Raw genomic sequence first — 26,039 nt, 5'->3', positions numbered from 1 at the left:
GCTAGATAATTCTTTCTGGGGGTGTTGGGAGGGGCAGTAGTCCTGTGCATCATGGGATGTTAGCAGCATCCAAGGTTCAGGTGAGCTTCCATAATTGGCAACACTTGGCACGTATTGTCACACAGCATTGCTGGGAGAATGAAGTGCTGTCCATGTGACATCACTGGGAAAGTGTTTTAAAATATACGTTTCAATATTATTCAGGTATGGTGAGGCCAACAGATCAGGAGATGACTGCCACTGACAAGAGAGCTACTAACTGCTGTTATAACATGAGATTTAGGTCAGGCAAAAGAAACTCTGATTAATGCAGAATTTTGGAGAGCCCGGCCTTCAGGTAGTGATGTTTTTGCTTTTCCTTCTTTCCTGCTTTCTAAAAGGATTTCTTACAGAAAAAAATTCGAGGATAACTTGTCATGACAAGTATGTATTACTTCTGTAATTAAAAAAAAATTAAGAGCATATAATCACACAAAAACTGTACTTGTATGTTCATAGCAGCACTTATTCACAATACCTAAAAAGTAGAAACAACCCAAATGCCCAACTGATGATGGGATAAACAAAACATATATCCATACAACTAAATATATATGTATATATATTTTGGCAGCTGGCTCGTGTTACAACACCCTGCTCTAACCTGAATATTATTTTCATTCCATAAAAAGGAATAAAGTACTGATTCATGCTATGACATGATGGATCTTGAAAACATTATGTTAAGTGATAGAAGCTAATCATAAAAGACCACTTATTGTATGATCTCATTTACATGAATGTTCAGAAAAGGCAAATCCATAGAGATTGAAAGTAGATTATTGGTTGCCCTAGGGCTGGGGGATTGAGGGAAAACGGTAAATGACTGCTAATAGGTACTGTACTGGGTTAAATAGTATCCCCACAATTTCATGCCCACCTGGAACCTCAGAATGTGACATTATTTGGAAATAGGGTCTTTGCAGATATAGTCAGTTAAGATCAAACTGGATTAGAACAGGCCCTAAATCCAACAACTGGGTTCCTTATAAGGCCATGTGAAAACACGGAGAGACACACAAGGAAGAAGGCCATGGGAAGAGGGAGGCAGAAATCAGTACCATAGCTACAAACCAAGGACTGCCGAGGATGCCGGCAGCCTTTGGAAGTTAAGGAAACCAAGGAAGGATTCCTCCCTAGAGCTTCTGGAGGGAGCATAAGCTCCACTGACAACTTGGTTTTAGACTTCCAGCCTCTAGAACAGAGAGAGAATAAATTTCTGTTGTTTCAAGCCACCCAGCTTATAGACATCCGTAGGAAACTAATGCAGGAACAAAGTTTCTTCTTAGGGTGATGGAAATGTTCTAAATTTGGGCCGGACCGTGGATCACTCGGGAGAGTGCGGTGCTGATAACATCAAGGCCGCGAGTTTGGATCCTATATAGGGATGGCCAGTTGGCTCACTGGCTTGACAACACCAAGCCAAGGGTCGAGATCCCCCCGCTTACCGGTAACCTTTAAAAAAAAAAAAAAAAAAAAAAAAGAAATGTTCTAAATTTGATGGTTGCTCAGTCTGTGAACATACTAAAAACCACAAAATTGTATACTTTAAGTGGTTGAATTATATGGTACGTGAATTTTAATGTCAATAAAGCTATTATTAAGGAATATTTAAAGCTATGAAAAATGCTGAAGAACCAACAAGTACATTGAGTAACCCCAACATGGAAAGTTTCCATTTTCAGCCAGTCATTCAAGGCATGAAGTAGTTGAGAGTTACATATTAGACGTTAGTTAAAACAAAACAAGTTGCAAGGTCTGTTGCAAGTTGCTGATTTGCTGTAGGGACTTTTGGCCTTTTACACAGAACTTTTTCAGTTGGAAATAAGAAAACTGACTCAAACAGGCTTAATCAAAACAACAACAGGAATCTGTCTCACACAACTGAAGTCCAGAATGGGCACTGGCTTCAGGCATCCAAACAGCATCACTAGAGCTTTGATTCCCTTGGCTGTTTCTTTCTTTGTTGCCTTCATTCTCAGCTGGCTGCATCTATGTGGTAGGAAAAGATGACCATCAGCAGTTCCAAGATTATGTGACCCTTACAGCTCTGGATCAAAAGAGAATCTTTCCTGATAGCTCTGAGAACAATTTCAGGACTGTTCAGGCCTGGCTCACAGGCTCAGTCCTGGAGCCAGGGAGTAAGGTTAGCTTTAACCAAGTCTGATGGATTGAGCAGGATCACTGAAAAATGGAAAAAAGAATGGCTCTCCAAAGGAAGAAAGGCTGGGAATACAAAGTATATGTTCACTATGCCAGATGAAGCTATAAAGCTTGCAGAGATTCAAACAACATTTCAGTTCAATAAATATTTGATGGATCAATGCAGAAACACATAAACAGAGCTGCTGCAGAGTATTTTTAAAGTGTCATGTTCCAAACTCTAATTTCATATTTTAGAGAGCGATAAAACACAAATGAAGTCAGATACCAAGGTCATTAGTGAGATGCCATTTTAGCAGAGAGCTACTTCAATCAAGTATAGATTGCTGTATGTTTCAGATTCCATCTATATTACACAAAAGAGATACAGGGCTCTGGCAGAAGGCTTTTTTCCTCCCCCTGATTTATCCATCAGAAAAGCTAAGTCTTGTCCAGTATGAAGGAAGAAGGAAGTTCAATGTGAAGGGTCCTGATACCAACAAGCATTTTGAAAACGTTTTTTCTCATTTAAACTGGTGGTAGTCCGGCGGGTTTCTGATCCAGGATCCAAACACCTGCTTCCGGAGTGTGCTCCAGGCTTCCTGGTAAGCAGACGCAGCCTCCTTGTACTCCTGGTAGGTCTCTGGCTTCTTCACCCTAATGCACACACACCAAACACACAGGTTTTACTGAACAGTTCTCCCCTGGGGCCAACAAGACATCTGAGCAGGCCAACTGGACAGATTTAAAATAAGAGTCAGCAAAAAGGATTTTTGTATGCTTTCCTAGAGCAACTCTGTCACCTTTGTACAGAATTCACTAGAAAACAACATGGACCAAAACAGGTAAGAATGAACAGAATGCTAGTTTTCTATGGTCCTGGTGGAATCAGATAAACAAGAATAACTGTCTACTTTTTTGGTTTAAAGTTTTCTAAGGGTCTATAATTTCCACCAGAGGATCTAGCCATTAGAAACTTCTTGGCTGCATTTTTCCTAACAAAGAACTTCCCATTTTATCCATATTCTCCTCCTCCATACTGCCAGACAATCCCCTTTCCCAAATCCCTCAGCCATCTCTGGCTGCCCAGGAATGGCTGTAATACACCCAGTTAAAAGATTTTCTTCTGACAACGACTCTTCTTTGCCCACACTTGAGTCAGGCTCCTCTGAGTCCTCTTTTTGATTAGGCCCTGGCCTTGGGCTCTAGCATTGGTTTGCTTAGTCCAGTTTTAGCAAGAACACAAAAGGGAGATTTTTTTTTTTTTTTTTTTTTTTTTAAAAGATGACCGGTAAGGGGATCTTAACCCTTGACTTGGTGTTGTCAGCACCACGCTCAGCCAGTGAGCGAACCGGCCATCCGTATATGGGATCCGAACCCGAGGCCTTGGTGTTCTCAGCACCGCACTCTCCCGAGTGAGCCACGGGCCGGCCCAAAAGGGAGATTTTTTAACCACAGCTGTCCTCCCTCTGACTCAAATATGACCCATGGAAGTCCCCCTTGTTCACCTGTGACAAGGCCAGACACAGACCCTCCAAATTCCCATTCTTTGTCTCACAGTGACTAACTGAACTGTCTGTACCTGCTGACCAGTCTCCATAAAACACCTGCTAATGTGACCGAACATTAGTTAGGCTTCTCCTTCCCCTAGACCCTGGTACTTTGGCCCACACTCAGCCTGACCTGGCCTCAGAATGTGGAACAACCCCTTCTTAATGCCCCCTTCCTGAGACAGCATTAAGAGAATCAGCTGATCACAAAGACCTTTTCTGTTCCACGGTCCCATCGCGCCACGTGCTCATCCCACTCCCCCATTCCTGGTTCTTTCTAGCCTTGTTCCCCCTCCCTATAAAAGTACATTTCTTTGAGAAGCTTACAGATCCGTGGCTGGAGTGTTCTCCCTCTTGCCGTAGTTCTCCTCCACCTGTTGCAGTAGTCCCCCCTTCCCTTACTGCAGGAATCCTTTTGAATAAAGTCTCTCCTTACCTACATCCAGATTTGTTATTTGACACACAGAATGTATGGAAACCCACTGTGTTCCAGTTTGATTCATTTTTTTCAGACAAGAACAAGTGAACTGACCACAGATGACTGGAGGGCAGGATGGTGATAACAAGTGGCCAGCCTCTTCATATAGAAGTTTCTAGCCTCTCCTTAGCCTCCCCACTGTGGTATAATAAAGAATTTGGCTGAGTCTTTGTTACCAGTTCCTGGGAGGGAGCCTCTAAACCCTTGGAATATCCCATGTGATAGAAGTGTCTTTGTTATTTAGAGAGGACCCCTCTGACCACACCTGAGTGTATGTTTGATGAGGTGACTCATGGCGGGCCCCCTGGATAGTTTCAGGATGAGGCTGGCCATGGCTGAAAGACCAAACGTGATTAAATGGTTGGGACCTGGAGCCACCTGATACCAGGGAGAGGAGGGGGTTGGAGACTGGGGTCAATCATATCAAATGGACAATGATCCAATCAATCATGCTTATATAATGAAACCCCACTAAAAACTCTGCACACTGAAGCATAGGTGAGCTTCCTGGTTGGTGATACAGTGATGTGCCGGGAGGGTGACGCATCCTGAGGACATGGAAGCTTCGCATTTGGGATGTTCCCATATCTCACCCTACCTGTCTCTCCTTTAGGCTGATCCTGATCTGTATCTTTTGTAATCCAACTTTAATTGCAACTATAGCACTTTCCTGAGTTCTGAGAGATGCTCTAGTGTATTACTGAACATGCGGGGGTAGTGGAAGCCACTGAATTTGTAGCCAGTTAGTCAGACATATGTGTGGCTTGGGGACCTCTTCGACTTGTGACTAGTGTCTGAAGGGAGGGCAGTTTTGTGTGGACAGTGCCCTTAATCTGCAAAATTTGACTTAACCCTTGTTAAGTACCCATCCACTTTGTTCCTGGTACTGGTTTTATAGTTCTCTACCTTCCTGCTTATTTGGAGAGAGAAATTTAAGTCCTGGAGCTGCAAGTTCAAAGGAAAGACAGTAACATTCTTAACAGAATATATTGCTCTTCAAGCACTCATATTTCCATAAAGCTCTCCATCTGGAGGTGGAACCAAAGGAGGGCCTGGAATGGGCCACACCCCAATTCTATCCTTAGTCTTTCATAACTGTATCACCACTCTACCCATCCTAAGCATTTCATATCACACACATATCTGCAAGTAGGGCTGTGGGGATAGATGAGCACATGGTCAGTAATAAGTGACCACTGGCTTGCAGAACCACCACTCCTGCCAAAGTTTCCTGTCATTTGTAAGCCAGAATCAAAACAAACTCTTCCTAACTATGAAGAAACATGGGTTGGTAGCATTACCTGAGGGAATCTGGCCACCTGTCCTCTGCAATACTGCTCAGCAGCTTCTGGAATGATCTAAAGAGTTCCACTTTGCTGATTCGGGATCTGTTTGGAAAAAAAGGGAAAGATGATGAATTAAGTATTTACCATGTACCAGGCCCCCATCAAAGATACCAGGCTTCAGGGCCGGCCCGTGGCTTACTTGCGAGAGTGTGGTGCTGATAACACCAAGGCCGTGGGTTCCGATCCCTATAAAGGGATGGCTGGTTAGCTCACTTGGGAGAGCGTGGTGCTGACAACACCAAGTCAAGAGTTAAGATCCCCTTACCGGTCATCTTTAAAAAAACAAAAAAAAAGATAGATTGGGAATGCTGGGAACCTTTCCTCCTCTGGAGAAGTCTCTCCAGCTAAGTAAGCCTTTTTTTTTTTTTTTTTTTTAAACAAAAGATGACTGGTAAGGGGATTTTAACCCTTGACTTGGTGTTGTCAGCATCACACTCTCCCAAGTGAGCGAACCAGCCATCCCTATATAGGGATTGGAACCCATGGCCTTGGTGTTATCAGCACCACACTCTCCCAAGTGAGCCACGGGCCGGCCCTGAAGTAAGCCTTTCTCAAGTCCTATTTAGCAGAAGAAGAACAGTGACCATACTAGTAACTCTTCCTCTGTCAAAAAGACCTACCCAATAACAACCACTGAAATCTGAGGCGCACGATCTTCTAGGTGGCTGCTAGCTGCTACTCTCCAAGGAGCCCTGGTTCCTTTTAGCAGAGAGGATTACATTCTTAGATATTAGATTATTCCTTGTAAGTTGGTTAACACTGCTGACTGGTGCACCAAAGAGCTAGGAAAGCTATTCTTACATATATCATTTTTAAAAGATTATGCATCTACATTGATATTTTCAATTTAGCCCTATCTTTACTGAAAACTTAGATTTTTAAAAGAATCTCTCATCCTTTTCTAATTCAATGAGCCTTGTAATGATCTCTCTAGGATACTTGGCATGGGAAGATTTGTCTCTTCATGGCAAAGATAATTTGCTTACAAGAAACAGTAAAATTAAGCTTCTTAAAAGTGAGGGCCCTTTATCTGGTTCCTGTTATTAATCCATTGTTTGTAAATTAAAAACCCACAGACTTAAATAAAATATTTCCTTCTAGTGTTACACTAGTGTATTAAACATCTCTAACCATCCTGTCTGAGTTCCTATCCCCATAGCCCTATTCAAGGTGGTCCCCTGATGCCCACCCACAGGGATGAGCAGTGAGAAAACATGCCTACCCCCCAGCAGCTATTGGTCTTAGAACAGAAGTAACTGGGGCCGGCCCATGGTTCACTCGGGTGAGTGTGGTTCTGATAATACCAAGGCCACGGGTTTGGATCCCATATAGGGATGGCCAGTTGGCTCACTGGGTGAGCGTGGTGCTGACAACACCAAGTCAAGGGTTAAGATCCCCTTACTGGTCATCTTTAAAAAAAAAAAAAAAAAAGAATAGAAGTAACTGACTCTTTCACATGTTATAAAACTTCATTTGATGACTATCTTAGTCTGTTTTCTGCTGCTATAACAGAATACCTGAGACTAGGTAACTTATAAAGAAAAGAGATTTATTTCTTATAGTTTTGGAGGCTGGGAGGCCAAAGATCAGGCAATCACATCTGGTTGATGTCCTCATGCTGTGTCATAACATGGTGGAAGCATCACAGGGCAAGAGGGGCACCCTGAGAGCCCAATTGTCTTTTATAACAGACCACTCAGGTGATAACTAACCCACTCCCATGATGACCCATTAATCCATCTGCCCTCTTGACCCAGTCACCTCTTAAAGGCTCCAACTTAAAGCGATTAAGTTTCAACATGAGTTTCAGAGGGGACAAAAATTCAAACCATAGCAATGACTGAAAGGGAAATCAATCTTAACAAAATGTCAACTTCAAGCCCTGCACCATGCCAGATGCACTCTATCTTTTTTAATTCTCACAACATCCCTATGTGACAGATAGTATCAGTTACCCTTGCTTTATAGTGGGGGAAACAGAGGCTCAGAGAGGTTGAATAATTTGCTCAAGTTCATACAACTTGGGGGAAAGGGAGTCAGGAATTAAACAATGGTCTCTTCAACCCCAAAGCTTCTGCTCTTTCACCATACACTTCCTCCCTGTATGGAGACTGCCTTCTAAATGCAGAGACATTCATGTGTCAGAGACCTCAGATTATCTACTCGAATATTCTCATTTTATAGATATGAACACACTAAGGCCCATGGAACAACAGGACTTTTCCCAAGTCACCCAAATAATTGGAGACAGAGCTACGGTTAGAACATGAGGCACTCCCAATCACATAGATAACAATGACATATTGGGATAAGCCAGAGAACAGCTCTATAGGAATTTGGAGAAAGAATGATGATTTTGAGCCAGAAGGCAGTGGTCGTTGAGCTGGACTTCTAAGGTAAAAGAGGGTATGGACTCACAGCAAAAAATAGCATTGCAGTTCTGAGTGAAGCAGCAAATCAAAGCCACAGTCAGCTGGGTGGGGCCGGTATGAGGTGCTGCGAGGCTGTCACTGACTACAGAGCCAGAGCTCAGCAAGAAACATGCAATCTCTGTCCCTCATGACCTGCTCTGCTCACACATCCTGGTCTGTGGCTGAGAGCTGGTCTCCTGAGACGTGTAAAAGGTGGCCAGAAATCAGGAAGGCCCTTGGGGTAAAACTGGCCCAAAAATCACTACCCCCCAACAATTTTGTAAATATTACTCAATTCAACAGCCTAGGCTGGCCAGGAGACAGGCAGGGTCTTGCTTGTCTAGATCGTTTGAAGCCTGGCAGTTAGTGGCTGTGAAGAAAACCTGAAAAAAAAAGTCTAAAAACATGTATAAGGGCTGGTCAGTTAACTCAGTTGGGAGAGCATGAGCATGGTGCTGATAACAAGGTCAAGGGTTCAGATCCCCATACAGGCCAATCCCTCCTGACCGCCCCCCCCTCCAAAAAGATGTATAAAAGTTGGGTTTTGTTTGTGAGGCAAGCAAATAAGCATGTCAAAAAGAAAAGAAATATCCATCTGTGAACTTTAATTACAATACAACTTTTTCTAAGGGCATGACAAATGGAAAAGCAACTTAGAGTAAAAAGAACTACCTATAAATCATGGGAGTCCTACAACATTCTCCTTGGTGGCAGCTCAATCTAGATTGAGATGGAAATGCCTTTGGTGGAGAAGCCCTGTGAAGCTCCTCCCACCCTCAGGCTATTCCAGAACACTTCTAGCTCACTTGGTGGGAAAGGTAGGGTGAAGGAGATTGGCCAAGCACTTAGAAACAGAAGTACCCATGACAGATGCATAAACCTCCAGCGACGAAACCTGAGTCTCACATCCAGCAGCCCATAAGCTCTGCACTTTAAAAAGCCAATCTAAAGATGCAAAGTCCTGTCTCTAGGTACCCTTTTTGCCAGTCCCATCACTATAAAGCTTCACAAATGATTCTCGGGTTCTGACCCTGACTTACTACACCAGAATTTCTAGTGGTGAAGCCCAAGAAAGTATTCTTTTAAAATTCTCCCCTGGGGAAACAGTAGTCTTTCCAAAAAACAGTGCTGGGACAAGTGGATATCCACATGCAAAAAACTGAAGATGAACCCCCACCTCCTATTACATAGAAAAGTTAACACAAAATGTATCAAAGTCCTAAATATAAGAGCTAAAACTATAAACTATTGGAAAAAAACAGTAAATCTTTGTGACTTTGGATTAGGCAATGGCTTCTCAGATATGGCACCAAAAATACAGCCAACCAAAGGAAAAAATGCATAAATTTGACTTCATCAAAATTTAACACTTTTGTGCTTTAAAAGATAACCTGTAGAACTGCAGAAAATATCTGCAAGTCATATACCTGGTAAAGGACTAGTATCTAGAATACATAAAGGAATCTTGCAAGTCAAGAATAAAAAGACAAGCCAATTAAAACAGGCATGGGCTCTGAATAGATATTTCTCCCAAGTAGACAGACTAATGGCTAATACATACATAAAAAGATGCTGAACACCATTAATCTTATTAGGAATGCATATCAAAACCACAATGAGATACCACTTCACACCCACTAGAATGGCTACAATAAAAAAAGACAATAGCTAGTGCTGTAAAGGATGCCGGGTAATCAGAACTCTCATACATTGCTGGTAAGAACAAAATGGTACAGCTGCTGTGAAAAAACAGTTTAGCAGTTCCTAGAAAAGTTAAACATATGGTTGCCATATGACCCAGCAATTCCACTCCTAGCTATATACGAGAATTGAAAACATATGTCAAAAACCCCCCAAAATTTGTACATAAGTGTTCATAACAGCACAATTCACAACAGCCAGAAAGTGAAACAACCGAAATGCCCATCCATGGAAGAAGGATAAACAAAATGTGGTCTATCCATATGTAAAATGTTATACAAGTCATAAAAAGGAAGTACTGATACATGCTACATCATGAATGTACCTCCATAACATTATGCTAGGTGAAAGAAGCCAAATAGAAAAGGTCACATACTATATGATTCTAATTATATGAAATGTCCAGAATAAACAAATCCACAGAGATAAAAAGTAAATTAAGTAAATTAGAGTTTTCCATGAGCTGGGGAGAGAAGAGTGGGTAATGACTGCTAATGGGCATGGGTTTTCTTTTTGGGGTGATGAAAACATTCCAGAATTAGATAGTGATAAGATGTGATTTCACAGCCACCATCTCCTCCTGCCCCAACATGCTGTACCTGGCCTGAAGTCTTCCGATTCCTTTCTTTGTTGTTCCTTGTGGAAAGCCATTAGCAGTAACATCCAGTGGCTGCTCAGGAACTGCACTCCAGCTGATGGCTATGAAAAAAATGAGATTCTGGGGTTAAAACTGTTGTTTCCTGTAAATGCCAGAGGCATTTTATTAAAAGTATTTCTCTGACTCTACAGGCCCAAGAGAGCTAGATATGATGTCAGAGACAGTGACTACCACTTTGATGCTTGGCCTTCAGGGTACAACAGTATAAAGTAGTTCATAATTCATTATAATCATTATAATGGCTAATAATCATTGCATTTATTATATGCTGGACACAGAATAAATGCATTAATTAGAATTTCCTCTTAATCCTCATAATAACCCTGAAAAATGATACCTTCTAATCTGAAGATAAAGAAACAGAGGCCAAGAGAGGATTAGTAACTTGCCCAGGGTCACAGAGAACGTAAACTTGACCCAGTGTGGGAGTCTCCAAAGCTCATGTTACTGAGTGGTAAACTGTCTTCCAGGCTGTGGGTATTTAGACCCTCACAGGCCACTCTCAGTCAGGGGAGAAGTTACTCCAGGGCAAGTGTAACCTGGATCCCTTACCTGCCCCACAAGGAACCAGTCGGTCTGGGCTGTTGGCCCTTTTTGCCTGCACTGCACAGCGGCTCTGTTCAAATAGCAAATCTGACTGCTGGATTTTCAGTTCTTGAACTCTAAAGCCTTTGGGTAAAGCTGAGACATTCTGACACCTAAATGTGAGGGAAAATGCATTCAGTTTAGGCACACTCCTACAGAAAAAGAATATGCACATCATCACCCCCGAGCCTTAGTGGGAGGCAAAGGCCTTAGAAGGTGTGTGGATTTATGTGCTCGTGTGTTTATTGGGACAGGGACAAGAGAGAGTGCCAGAACAGAATCTAGATCTTAAGAACCTTACGGTTGGAGGAAGATCCCTCCCCATCACTCAGAAGAGATAACTAAGAATCAAGTCAGTGTCCTTCAGTGATGTCAATAATACCATACTGCATTCCTGATGTAGGCTTTGAAAAACTTGAAAACTTGAACCAGAAAGTTTTTGTTGGCTCCTGATTCCTAGGGAATACTTCAAACACACCAGAAACCAGAATTATCCTGTAATATAAAAGCTTCATTTTTTTCTCCTGTATCTTTCACACAAACTGGATGCCAACACATCATGCTGGTCTAGAACTGAGCAGATACCAACTTCAAGTCCCAGAAGAGGGAAAACACAGAAAATGTCCTGGGCCGAGTGCCTAGGGCTGACTTTTTTTTTTTTTTTTTTTTTTTTAAAAGAACATCTTTTATAGGCATATAGTTCACATACCATCAATGGTTCAAATCCAGCCATTTAAAGTGTATAATTCAGGGCCGGCCCGTGGCTCACTCGGGAGAGTGCGGTGCTGATAACACCAAGGCCCCGGGTTCGGATCCCATATAGGGATGGCCGGTTCGCTCACTGGCTGAGCGTGGTGCTGACAACACCAAGTCAAGGGTTAAGATCCCCTTACTGGTCATCTTTAAAAAAAAAATAAATAAATAAAAATAAATATATAAAGTGTATAATTCAATAGTTTTTGGTACATTAATAAAATTGTGCAACATGACTTCAATCTTTCTTCTTCTTTTTTTTTTTTTGGTGGCTGGCTGGTACAAGGATCAAACCCTGAACCTTGGTGTTATCAACACCATGTTCTAACCAGATGAGCTAACTGGCCAGCCCCTGAGTTTATAACATTTTCATCACTCCAAAAAGAAACCTTGCACTCATGAGCAGTCACTCTCTATCCCGTCAACCACTAATCTGTCTGTCTCTATGTATTTGCCTATTCTGGATGTTTCACATAAATGAAATCATACAATATGTGGCTTCTTTCACTTAGCATGATGTTTTCAAGGTTCATTCACATTGTAGCATGTATCAGCACTTCATTTTTTTCTTATGGCTGAATAATATTCCATTGTATGGACAGAACACATTTTGTTTATCCATTCATCTGTTGAGGGACATTTGGGTGTTTCGCGTTTTGGTTGTTACAAATAAGGTGCTGCTATGAACATTTGTGTACAAGCTTTTGTGCAGATGTATGTTTTCATTTCTCTTGGATAAGCACCTAAGAATGAAATTGCTGGGTCATATCCTGGGGCTACTTTTTGGAGTCTGCTTCAGGGTCTGTATGTTTGACACGAGGCTTCCCTGGCCATGGCTTTGTCCTGCCCTCATTTACTATAGCATTAATCGGGTCTGGCTGCCTCCTTCAGGGAGACCACACTTGTGTGGTCATCCTTTGTCTTTTTAAAAACTAAAACTAATGCTTGAGGGGTTTTTAATAAAATTTTAATAGCAATATACTTGTGCGCATGCTATAGAAAAATTAGCAAATATAGCAATAACAAAGAAGGGAAAAAGCCACACATAATACCACAACTAAGAGATAATCAATAATACCTTGGTGTATATCCTCCCACAATTTTTTCTATGTGCATATAAACTATAAGACCAAAATGAGCTGATTTTATCTTCTATATCGTTCTTTAAACATTATGAACATTTTCCCACATTAAACATTCATCAATATTATTTCTAACAACAACAAAAAAATCACTTCATTTCCCACTGCTGGGTATTTCAGGTGTTTCCTTTTTCTTTTTAAAAATTACTACATACAAGCTAAATGTCTGAATACTTTCTTAATTATTTTCTTAGGACAAACTCCTAGAACTGTTGAATCAAAAGTAAAGAGATTTTTTTAGGCTCTTTGGATGTACTCTCTGACTGCCTCTCAGAACGACTGTTCCAAGTGAGCCCTCCCCCACTGCCCTCTCACCTCCCCATCAGTGCTCTGTGCATGGCTTCTTGGTTGTATGGGCACTTCCCAATGACCACAGCTGACAGGTAGATGGGCTCTTCCAGGAAGTGCATCAACAGTGCTCCTTGGCATCCGAGGACGTTCCATCGGGCCACCTTGTCACTGCAGGACATGGAGCAAGTCCTGTCTCCCCGGCCTGGCTTTACTCGGAGCAGCCCTACCTGGTGATATGCAGCACCAGGCTTCCCCAAGTCTCCAGTTTCTCCAGGCACACACTTGGCTCCAGTTCTATAAATGTCCACCACTTTGGCACCACTGGAGGCTATTCTGGTGACAGTGGCCAGTCCTTCTACAGCGAGATTAGAGCTGCTGACACCTGGTGGGACTGGGCCACCTTCCCACTTGTCAAAACTCTGATAGTGAGCTGCACCGTTGGTGACCTCCCTTGCAGGAGTTCCAGGCTCAAGCGTCATCTTTTTGGTTACAGGACTGTCAAGGTCTTCACATTTCCTTTTATTTTCAGGAGCTTCCTGGTTACCAATGGCTTCTCCTGATGGGTTGTTGGCCCAATCTCTGCTGGCAGGAGGGCAAGGTTGATCTTCAAACTCAAGCATTGGAATGATGGAGGCATCCCCACCTGTAGAAGAAGGAACCCATTAAACCAGTGATTCTCAAAGTGAGGCCCCTGAACCAGCTACATCAGCATCTCTTAGAAACTTGTTAGAAATGCAAATTCTTGGAGGGCCGGCCCGGCCCGTGGCTCACTCGGGAGTGTGGTGCTGATAACACCAAGGCCACGGGTTCGGATCCCTATATAGGGATGGCCAGTTAGCTCACTTGGGAGAGTGTGGTACTGACAACACCAAGTCAAGGGTTAAGATCCCCTTACCGGTCATGTTTTTAAAAAAAAAAAAAAAAAAAAAAAATGCAAATTCTTGGGACCCACAGTAGACCAGCTGAATCAGAAACTCTGGAGGTGGGGCCAAGTGATCTGTGTTTCAACAAGATTTCCAGGTGATTCTGATGCAAACTCAAGTTTGAGAACCACTGCCTTAATCAAAGATCAATCTATTCTCCCATCTGACCTGAGATAAATTAAGAGCACAAGCCCAAATTTCCCTAATAAGAATCCTGTGTTGAAGACTCTATCCTAGACCCAGTGCGTCAAAATTCCTGGAGGAGAGGGGTCTGGAATATTTTAACAAAGATCCCAGGTAATCTTATCACTAGGAAGTTTTGGAAACACTGCTTTAAACCAGAGCTTCTCAACCACTGTACTAATAACATTTTGGGCCAGATAATTCTTTGCTGTAGGGGTCTGTCCTATGCACTACAGGATGTTTAACAGCATACTGATCCTTACCCACTGGATGTCAATAGTACCCCCCAAGTCTGATAAGAAAGTTCTCCAGATGTTGCCAAATGTCCCATGGGGAGCAAAATTGTACCATTTTGAGAACCACTGGTTTAGAATGAATAAGGCTACCCAAGTGCATTTTGTGGAATGTTATTCCATAAGATGTCTTAGAAAACAAAAGTGGGTACTCTATTTCATAGTTAAATAAATTTGGCAAACATTGCTCAAAAGTTCCCATTTTGGAAATTTTATGATGCGTATCTGCACAGTAAAGACTGCAATAAATCATACAACCTGGTCTAAATCACTGTTTCCAAAACTTGCAGTGTTTCTCCAGGCTCTTTTAGAGACTTCTGATCTCTGTGCTTACAGGGAACCAAAGAAAACCAGAGGTCAGTAAAAAGCACAGCTCTCCCGTGAGAAGGGAACTATTTCTTCAAACTCTAAACTAATGTGTGTTGCTTTACTAAAGTGTGTAAATAATACATCTGTGGTCTTTTTTTTTTTTTTTAAAGATGACCAGTAAGGGGATCTTAACCCTTAACTTGGTGTTGTCAGCACCATGCTCTCCCAAGCGAGCTAACTGGCCATCCCTATATAGGGATCTGAACCCGGGGCCTTGGTGTTATCAGCACCACACTGTCCCAAGAGAGCCACAGGCCGGCCCTCATCTGTGATCTTTATAACCTAAGACTGGGAAAGGAAAGAGATGGAGAAGTGGGAATGTTGCCAGAGAAGGTGGCTGGCTGCCTTCCAGAGACCTCACAAGGTGACTGACAGTGACTTTGGAGAATTCACTGGGGTCTACCTCCCACTCTGCAAGCTCGGAGATTTGATCTTAACAGAAGGCCTAAACACTAGAGGCTGACTCATGCTAACAAAACAAAAATAAGAGCTGAAGTAGCTAACTCAGGCAATAAATTAATTAGTAATGAGAAGTAAATGCCAACGGGAGTCAGAGTCACATTCTCTAGGTAGTGCTCTTTCTTCCTGCAGGCAAAACACGGCAGACATCACATTTTATTTATTATTTTTTTATTGAATCATAATTGATTACACGTATTTTTGGCATTTGATGTTGACATATGTTGATCAAATCAATATTACTAGTATGTATATTGTTACAAATTGTACTTATTCTTTATGCCCTTGTCCAATCTCTCCCTATTGCCCTCTCCCACCCCCTCCACCACCGATAACCCTAGATTTCTTCTCTCCCTCTGAAAGAGTAATGGTTACTCTGTTGATCTGTTGCCTAGATGATCTGTTCAATGCTGAAAGGTGTGTTCAGGTCCCCTGATATTATCATAGAGCAGATGCTTCTTCTGTCACTCTAGAATGTGCTTTGTGGAAAGACACCCTCTTCTTTTCTTTGGTCTCTGCTAGTGACTTTCCTGTGTCAATGCACTCCAGTGGCTGGCAGATCATCTGTGTGGTGGTTGTGACATCTAGCCACTTTTGTGGCAGCTGTGGTTACTGTGGTGGGCCACGCACACGGAGGTGATGTTTGTGGCATGCTCCTTGGCACTGGCAGTGTGCCTGGTTGTGGGCGGAGGGGGGGGGGCCCAGTCCCCACTCCACACCTCAGGTCTCCTGGTGGGCCCCGAGGTACTGGTGGTGTGCCTGGGCTGGAACTAATTTTTTGTCCTTTGCTTACTTCTAAAATGGGGGAACTTCCTTGAGCTGTGTTGTTGAGCTAAATTGCTGCTTTGCTGCTGTTTCCCTAGGGAAGACTTTTTGTGCAGCTCAGGGTTTAATGGTTGACCTTATAGGTACTTCTGGCTCTCCAGAGACCTGGTGCACCTGGGTTGGGTAGAAACTCTGATCTGGGCCTGAATCTTTTCATCAAACTGCACCCCATGCAATTCTGCATTCCCAACCAGTCTCCTCTGAGTGGCCCTGTGCTGACTGGGGGTGGATCGGCTATCCTTGCTGTATCCCAGTGTTCTCCTGGTGGGCCTGTCTCCCCCACCGCCTGTGCTCCAAACACTTCCCATGGGATGGGCCCTGTGCTGGTCCCTTGCGATGACTCACTGGACTCTGAATGGCTCCCCTTTTTCAGCTGTTCTGGCTCCTCGCTCTTGCATGGGTCCACGGGAACCCTATTAGTGGTCTTGCTGTCCTGGGGGCCACCAAGGCCCTCTTCTCTCCTGCCGCCTCCACGCAACTCCATCTGAAGGGCACAGCTGCAGCTTCTGCCGGCTCCTGCTCCATGAGCTCAGCAATTCCAGCCTTAAAGAGGCTGTGGCCCAAAATGCTCCAAGCAGTTTTTTCTTTCATCGTGGCTTCTCCCCCTTCATGAACTCTGTAGGTCTCTCCTCCTCTTCTGAGCTCCAGCGGCCCCAGCTTGGCTGTTGTTACATTTTTACAGTTGTAAATTGGTTGATTTGTGGGAGAGAGTGACGCTGGGGACCATCAATTCTGCCATCTTGACCAGAACCCCGACATCACATTTTAAAAGATTACCCAAGGGCCGAGGGAGTTAGATCCGTAGTTGCAGATTTTTATTTCACAGACCAGCAAAATTCCAAAAGATTTGAAGATCAACAGGTTGCCTACTTTTTATTCCATCAAATAAGATCTTTAAAAATCCCAAATACCATCAATTAAAAAAACCTCATAACCTTTACTTGTTGATTTATTTTTGGCAGCTGGCCAGTACAGAGATCCAAACCTCATAACTTTTAAATTGAAAGAAATTGGGGGCCGGCCCGTGGCTCACTCGGGAGAGTGCAGTGCTGATAACAAGGCTATGGGTTCGGATCCTATATAGGGATGGCTGGTTCGCTCACTGGCTGAGCGTGGTGCTGACAACACCAAGCCAAGGGTTAACATCCCCTTACTGGTCATTTTTTTTTTTTTTTTTAAATTTAATTTTGTCACCTTACTGGTCATCTTTAAAAAAAAATAAATAAATAAAATGAAAGAAATTAGTTTTGAAAAACTCACTGCATAGTCTTGACTTTTCTCATTTTTCCATTGACTTTCACAGATCAGCACCCATCTATAGACCACTAACTATGTAGTTTGATTAGGTTCTCATGCTTTTTATGATCCCCAATGCAACTGTCTCTGCAATAAGGCTATGCCTGCCACTGGGGTCATCCAGGCCTTGGCTGCTTAAAATGTGGCCCACAGACCAGCACCACTGGCATCCCCTGGGAGTTGGTTAGAAATGCAGAACCACAGGACCCACTCCGGACATACTGAATCTAAATCTACATTTTAATAAGATCCCCGGGAGATTCATGTGCATATTAGTTTGAGAAGCACTGATCATGAAACATCCTTTGATCCCTGGACCAGGGAACCCACTGCTAAGAATAAAGCATACTCCTTCTTAAGATATAACAATATTTTCAATTCTAATTACAGTCAAATCTTGACAACTATTCTGCTTTATAGCAATTACCTATCTGCTGTGTTACTTTTAACGTTCAATACTCAGAGGACAATCTTATAGGCTTATTTCAAAGTTTTTAGGGTGAGGAAATTTTATTGCTATCCTTTAGTTGTCTACAAAGTTAGGAATTATTTTCAATTTTCAAGAAAGAAAAATAGGGGATAGAAATGACCCCCTAGGCTAGGTCTGTTCTTCCTAACTTATGCAACCACAGCACCCGAACATTCCCTTATAATTCATCAAAATTTACTCTAGCCATGATTGTCTACATTCCCTAAAAGACTATGAGGGTAAGCAATGTGCTAGTCTTATACACTGCTGTGTACAGATGGCACCTCACTTAGGATGGTTCGACTTAGGATTTTTCGACTTTACGATGGTGTGAAAGCGATACACGTTCAATAGAAACTGTACTTCAGTACAGTATTCAAAAAATTACACTAGATAGTCAACACTTTGAGTATTATCAGATAGTTTTGTGTTAAGATGATTTTGTCCAACTGTAGGCTAATGTAAGTGTTCTGAACATGTTTGAGGTAGACTAGGCTAAGCTATGATGTTTGGTGGGTGTCAAGCTACACAACTACGCCAGTTGTCAAGTAAGGCAAATCATAACTAAAGCCAAAATGTTTCATTATTTTAGTTATACTAAGTTTCCATTTGTATTGTCAGGGTTAGGGCTCAAACTCTTCAAACCCATTGTATACACTAGGTCACCAGACCCCTCACACGCAGGTCCATGCTAGGTAATTGGGAAAGATCCTGGGAGCTGTTGGCAGACGACAAGAGCTCAGTCCTCAGCAACGGTGGGCAGGCAGGCGTGGCCGTGGCAGTAGCGTCCTCCCCATGCCCCCCCCGGGGCATCCCAGCGATGGGGGGTGCCGTGGATCAGAGCCACTCATCTCTTATACTTAAGTCCATAACACAGGACACCCGGGTGCATATGTGCAATTACATTAGACAATAACCAAGGAACACCTGGGCCCACGTGCCTATTTACATCAAACGTTTGACAAGATTCTGAACATGAGGGCCCTGACCATTTTCATATATTTTCCCAACAGTGGGTTAGATGTATTGAATGCATTTTTGACTCACTATGGGAGCATAAGCCATCATAAATTGAGCAGCATCTGTACCCTGTATATCATTGTGCCTGACAAGTAGTAGAAAATTTTTGTTCAATGAATGAATGAATGAAATGTGTTTCAGAATAAGTCACTATAGGAGGACTTTGTATTTCTAAGCCCTATTGTTGGCTTCACATCTTGTGGAGTTTCAGCCTTAAGCTTCTCAATCCTAATTCTCAGCACTGAATAACAGTATGAGTGAGACTCTGTACCCCCTACTTCTGCCCTCTGCCTTCGCCTTATAAGAGAAGTGATTAGGTACACTGGCCTGTCCATAAAAATGCACTGTCACCAACAGCTACACTTCAACCAGAAGTGCTTTTTTTAAAGACACATTATCTATGGATAAGACAAAATAAGGAAGTAGACAATGTAACATTAATCCAAAGGCTTGAATATACTTACAGGGTGTATGGCTGGAGAAAAACACAAAAAAAAGGTCTGGTCTGAGTTTCCACAGTCTTCTTTGAGTTCCTGGGACAAAGATACTATCTTCTTTCAGGGTGGTTGCCAATTGGAGCTGATGGAGCAGATACCTAAGGATTGCAGAATGTTATTAGAATGAACAACCAATCTTTGTGGTAAAGAGAAAGACCCTGACTGGGCAATTACTAGGAAAGAGTTACCATAGACCAATGAGACTGGTAGTGATTTGGAATTATGAGGATGAGCTAGACCAGTGGTTCTCAAAGTGTGGTCCCAGCATCAGCATCACCTGGGAATTTGTTAGAAATGCAATTTCTCAGGCTCCACCCGGGATCTGCTGAATTCAGAATCTTTTGGGGTGGCCCAGCTCTCCAGGTGATTTTGATGCATACTCAAATTTGAGAACTACCCACACACAAAAAGGTAAGTGGGGAGGAAGTCTGGCCAGTTAGCTCACTTGATTAGAGTGCAGTGTTATAACACCAAGGTCAAGGGTTTGGATCCCCATACCAGCCAGCCATCAAAAACAAACAAAAGTCTGAGAACCACTCGTCTAGACAACAGTGCTACTCAAACTGTACTTCACAGACTGATATATCTGTATTATTTGGGAGCTTATGAGAAATGCAAATTCTGGGGCTCCCACCCCAGATCTACTGAATTAGGCTCTCTGGAAATGTGGTTTTTACCTTTGGAAACTCCTTCTGGCTATGATCTCAGCATGGCTATCATTGAGGATATCTCCTATGGCAAAGACAGGACACTAGGTGAAGACATACGGCAACTGGAGAGGCCCTGGTTCCCAGAAGCCGAACACAGCACTTCCCCCACCACCCAAGATGGCCATGTAGCTTCTGGAATGCTTTTCCTGAAAGTATCACAACGATTAATGGCAATGCAGTTACAGCAGGGTTTTTCAACTCAGCACTGCAGACACTTTGGGCCAGAAAATTCTTTGTTGTGGGAGTCTAGCTTTTGTTGTAGGAGGTCTAGCAGCATCCCTGGCCTCTACCCACAAGATACAGTAGCACCCCTCCCCCAGTTGTGACAACCAAAAATGTCTCCAGACATTGCCAAATGTCCCCTGGCGTGCAAAATCAATGGTTGAGAACCACTGATTTACAGAAAAGTCTTTATCTGGAGAACAGGGGTCCAGATCTTTTGTACCCTGATCCCATTCTTGTGCTCATGGTGATACAGTTCCATCTAATTCAATCCATGGTGGTCCTGGAACAGCTTCCTCATATACAGGAAGCAAGGCTAGAAGAATGGGGGAGCAAACTCAAAGAGGGCTTGTTAACTGGAGGCAGAAGGTAAAGATCCCAGATCTCTAGGAGATTTCCATATTCTTACTGGTGTCAAAAACTCCACTGAATTCAAGGTTGCTTTCTGGGGCTTCAGAAGCCACTCAGAGGGCTGGCCCGTGGCTCACTTGGGAAAGTGTGGTGCTGATAACACCAAAGCCACGGGTTCGGATCCCTATACAGGGATGGCTGGTTAGCTCACTTGGGAGAGCATGGTGCTGACACCACCAAGTCAAGGGTTAAAATCCCTTTACTGGTCATCTTTTAAAAAAAAAAAAAAAAAAAAGAAGCCACTCAGGCTGCATACTCTACCCCAACGCCTTCCAGACATAATGTGAAATAGCTGTGGTTTTGAGTATGAAAATACTAGTTTTCAGTTCACTCAAATCAAGTTTCTGGTGGCCTTTGTTTCAATGATGAATTTTCATTCTTTAAATGAGTACTGTCCTTCTAACTGGAATGATAGTAGGAAAGGAAAAGTCAGCTACCTCAACCTATATGGCCCCTCTTCCCTGATAAGGAGAGAAAAGGTTAATTAATATGGACACTGGTTTCCAAAGCTCCCAGAAAGACAGTCTTTGCTTTGGCCCCTGCCCATGCTTACCTTTCTCCCTCATTTTGGACTGGCCAATGCATTTTGTTCCTGTTCCCATTGAGACAACTTCCTTTGTTACTGAGGGGAAAAAAGAAATCATTAAGTGAGCTCTCAGAAGCTGAATGTTGCCCACTGCTCAGGTTTGATAAGTCTGCACATTCCTCCAGAGGATTCCCACAGGCTGATTCAACTGAGGACTGGGTTTCCAGCATGGTGCTCTCCTGCTACCAGAAATACTGTGCTATCTGGTGGAGAACAAAAAAACACGTCTAACATTTTAGTTTATACCTTGCCCATGAATGTCCCTGCATAGAAATGTATAATTCTACCATCTGTGACAGGGCAAGGGAGCATTCCAAGGAGACAGGGTCTCACCTTGCACTGGCTTATCAGGGGTGCCACAGGCCTGGTCAGCTGGAGATTGTATCTTCACCACAGCTGCCAATAATGTCCACTCACGGTTTGGCTCAGGCTTCCCCTGCTTGGGCAGCCTGATCCGATAGTGGTCATAGCACAGCTGAGCAATCTCATCGGCAGTCCACATGGTCTGAGCTGATGCTGAGGCCCTGATTGAAAACCACAACTGTTACAAGCACAGCAGAACCAATGCAAGATGCCACAGCCTCCCACCAGAGCTTCAACAGTCCTGCAAATGTAACCCAACTGCAGACTGAGGTCCTCTATCTGGAAGTCTACAGATCATTTTCTTCTACTACCTCCCTGCCCTCTTTTCATCTTTAATGAAAGATCAAAGATGCCCCAAATCCCCCCAACCCCAGAAGACACCCTATTTCTTCAAGCTGTTTTTTAAAAAAGAAATGTTAGATATCTGACATTATTTCTAATGAATCTGAATCTACTACACAACACAAAGCATATGAGAGGGAATTGTTCTCACTATTCCAATTTCCATGTGGAAATAGCACTTAAAGGGCTGCAGACCTGTCTCCTTTGGGCACACCCTAACCATACATCTTTATCCTGTTCACATATTTATCTTTCCGGACTGATATTTTTCAGGCATTTTATTCTCTTCTTTCTCCCACAGCAGAGTGGTTCTTTATCTCCTCCTAGTAAATCTCCACTGAGAGTTTTCTCACCAGTCAAGTGTTCTCCTTCTAGCAGGAGTGTACTTAAGGGTGTGTGCTGAGTCACCCTTTCAGGGTTCTAATTCCAGCTTTGCCACAAATTAACTGTGTGATATTGGGTAGATTACTTAACCTCTCTGTGTCTCAGTTTCCTCATCTGTTAAAATAGGGACAATAATAGTATTTAACCTACTGGGGTTATTGTGAGGATTAAATAAATAATATTTATAAAAAGCAACTGCTACAATGTTGAACATAATTAACACCAACTGTAATTAATACTACAAAAAATAACATTGATGATTTTCCTGGTTGATCTGCCTTGAGCTACTGGGAAGGTGGGGGTGGGAGGAACATAAAACCGTGAATAAAAAACCATTAAGCAGGGCTGACCAGCTAGCTCACGTGGTTAGAGCACAGTGTTGTAACACAAAGGTCAAGGGTTCAGATACCCAAACGGGAGCCAGCCACAAAAAAAAACCCCATTAAACAGACAGACCTGAAAGAGGCCTAGGATGCTTTGCTGGAAACTCGTCCTTCTTGGATCTATCAATGCTCACTAGATTCATCCTGATCTCATTTGGGCTCAATTATATGAAAAGCTTCTTAGTAGAGGATGAGACCATAAGTGACACACATAGCGAAACACTGTAATAGAGAAACAAAAAACAAAAAAGCCTTTACTGAGCCCCAGTGCATGTAGGCTTCTGGAAGCCGATATTCTTACAACGAAGCCCCCCTGCACTACAATGTGCAGGCCTGTTATCACAAATGGTAACAGTAAATTAGACCATAGTGATTTAAAACAAAACTCTGGCAGGAGCCGACAAATTGTGAGAGCCAGCAGAAGTCTTACATCTCTTTGAACAAAGAAAAGCATGGACTATCCTAGAATATTCCTTTGGAAGGGACTCTCCTCTTATTTCTAGGGAGGCACAAGGCAGTATATTTCATGAAGGCAGATACCCCGTTATCAGCCTGAAATTAAACCAGAGGTACAGAACATCATCTCCTTATTCAGGTAGTTGAGTCCGAATGGGCATGCGCAGTCGCTGAAATGAGTAAATATTTTGATATATTAGTTCCATTATAATTCAAGCCTACACCCCCTCTAGATCTTAAATAACTTCTTCATATGAAACGATAGCTCAATTAAACAGGAACTGCTCTGCCCACAAGACCGCATTTTGTAACAGCTACAACAAGCTGAAGAATCCACACCCTTTTCAAAGAAAAGTCAGAGCGAGTTGCCTGCCAGGGGAGAAGAGGCTTTAGCGGTACTCGGAGAAGAAGCCTACCTTCCTTAGGCCCCCTCCCAGACACCCCCGAAGAAGAGCCCCTTCTCTAGTGCCGCTCTAGAGGCCCGGGCTGCAGCCCCGACTCCGCCAGTTACCGGCAGGAGACGCTACGCAAGGCACTGAGCAGTCAAGTAGGGACAAGGTGAGCGCCTGACTCACTGGGTCGAGCGGCATGCTGCTGGCGAGGCCACACGCCGGGCTCGCCCGCAGCAAGAGTGCTCCACGCGGGGCTGCTGACATTTCCAGGCGTGGAGAGGTACTTTCCCACGTGACATGACCCCGGGAAGGGACGGTCCTCCCCACCTCTGCCCATTCAAAAGGGGGTAGGTAAAGTCAGATCAAAGGTACCTAACCCAAGTGCTCCCGGCCCAGCGACCACAACACCTCCCAGAAGTTCCCCTCCCACCTCCACGACTCGGAGTGCACCAATCGAACCCGCGTGGCCTGGCGGACGTGACATCGCAAGGCGACTTCTCCTTCCAGGTCCCGCCTCCAGATGCGCGCAATGCATGCTGGCCCTTGTAGTCCTGGGGTATGGGGGCAGAGCCAAAGCTCCAGAACCTGCGCTTGGAGTGCTGGAGCTTGGGGCCTTGTGCTTAGGAAGGTGTTTTAGTCCGTTTCGTTTTGCTATAACAGAACTACCTGAAACTGGGTAATTTATAAAAAAGACAGGTTTATTTGGCTTACGATTCTGGGACAGCTGCATCTGGCATGGGCCTCAGGCTGCTTCTACTAGTGGCGGAAAGTGGCAGGCCGCCAGTGGGTACAAACAGATCACATGGGGAGAGGAAGCAAGAGAGAGACGGAGTGGAGGTGCCAGGGTCCTATAAACAACAAGTTCTCGCGGGAACTAATAGAGCGAGAATTCACGCATTACCCCCTCTCCCCCAGGGAGAGCATTAATCCATTCATGAGGGATCCGCCCTCATGACTCGATCAGTTTCCAACACTGCCACATTGGAGATCAAATTTCCACATGAGTTTTGGAGGGCACAACACATCCAAACTCCATCAGAAGGTGTGAGACAGCCTCCTGGATTAGATACGGTTTCAATCAGAATGATATATCTTGGAACAATATTCCGAACTTCTAATACAGTGCTATCCAACAGAAATAAAATTCGAGCCATACATGCAATTTAAAATTTTCTAGTGGCCACATTAAAAAGTTAAAAGAGGGCTGGTGGGTTAGCTCAGATGGTTAGACCATGGTGCTCATAACACCAAAGTCCAGGGTTCCATCCCTGTACTGGCCAGCCACCAAAAAATAAAATAAAAAAGCGTCAAAAGAAATAGATGAAATCAATTTTGATCACATATTTAACCCAGTATGTCCCAAATAAAATCATTCCTACATGTAATCTGTATTTTAAAAAATATTGAGATATTTTACACTATTTTACATACTAAGTTTAAGAATATGGTGTGTATTTTATACTTATGATACATCTCCATTTGCACCAGCCACATTTCAAATGCTCAATAGCTACTGTGGCCAGTGGCTTCTGCAGTGGACAGTGTGGGTCTAAATCCTTCAGATTGCCAGGAATAGGTAGTAGAGCTGTGAGGATAGTTCAGGAGCCTTTACCATCCCACAATTAAATACCTCAATTGCTAAAGAAGAAAGAATTCGCTTTTCTTGTTACCCCTCAAAGGTTAGAGGACATAGAGTGCAACTTACTTGACTCCATCCTCTTTAGTTCAAAGGAAAAGGGCCACAGCCCTTCTTCAAGCTAAAAGACCCTGTTCCTCATTTTTCTCCACCATCTTTAATGTGCAAATGACCACCTCTTCTGTCTCTAAAGAAACACCGATATGGGAGGTTGAAGGGAGACCCTCTGTCAGCGCTCTCTCAGGGATTGGATTACTATCGATCTAGTAGTCTAAAAAGTGTCATCCTCCTTGTCATTTCCCTTCTCCTAACCCCCAAATTACAATCCATTACCAAGTCCTGTTGATCTTACTTCCTATTTTTTGAAAACCCCACCCACTTCTCTCCACTTCCATGGCAATACCCTAGTCCAAGTCACTTTTCTTTCCCTCTTGAATTGCTACACTAATCTCTGAACTTTCTCCTTTTGTCTAACTCCAATTCATTTTTCACAGAGTAGCCAGGCTAATTTTTTTTTTTAAAGATGACTGGTAAGGGGGCCGGCCCGTGGCTCACTCGGGAGAGTGCGGTGCTGATAACACCAAGGCCCCGGGTTCGGATCCCATATATGGATGGCCGGTTCGCTCACTGGGTGAGCATGGTGCTGACCACACCAAGTCAAGGGTTAAGATCCCCTTACCGGTCATCTTTTTTTTTTTTAAAGATGACCGGTAAGGGGATCTTA

General features: G+C 43.3%; 1 protein-coding gene across 3 annotated transcripts; it reads right to left on the bottom strand.

Annotated features, from left to right (window-relative positions):
* Window positions 1–1,533: 1,533 nt before the first annotated feature.
* ADAT1 (adenosine deaminase tRNA specific 1) lies at window positions 1,534–24,131 on the bottom strand. Of its 3 annotated transcripts, none has more exons than XM_063111263.1 (11): window positions 24,052–24,131; window positions 22,905–23,053; window positions 21,693–21,883; window positions 21,327–21,395; window positions 20,108–20,162; window positions 19,398–19,528; window positions 13,121–13,739; window positions 10,878–11,023; window positions 10,267–10,366; window positions 5,511–5,597; window positions 1,534–2,838 (listed from the first exon to the last, which is right to left on the bottom strand). In XM_063111263.1, the coding sequence occupies exons 3-11, from the start codon at window positions 21,859–21,861 to the stop codon at window positions 2,706–2,708; spliced, it is 1,509 nt and encodes a 502-aa protein (XP_062967333.1). In that variant the 5' UTR covers window positions 21,862–21,883; window positions 22,905–23,053; window positions 24,052–24,131; the 3' UTR covers window positions 1,534–2,705. The 3 variants fall into 3 exon arrangements, with proteins under 3 accessions (XP_062967333.1, XP_062967334.1, XP_062967335.1); XM_063111264.1 differs by having other exon boundaries at window positions 24,110–24,130; XM_063111265.1 differs by lacking the exon at window positions 24,052–24,131 and adding an exon at window positions 23,704–23,788.
* Window positions 24,132–26,039: the final 1,908 nt, after the last annotated feature.

The sequence above is a fragment of the Cynocephalus volans genome, chromosome 10, assembly GCF_027409185.1.
Source record: "Cynocephalus volans isolate mCynVol1 chromosome 10, mCynVol1.pri, whole genome shotgun sequence".
Lineage (NCBI taxonomy): Eukaryota > Metazoa > Chordata > Mammalia > Dermoptera > Cynocephalidae > Cynocephalus > Cynocephalus volans.
This window is presented reverse-complemented; position numbering and strand designations above follow the sequence as displayed.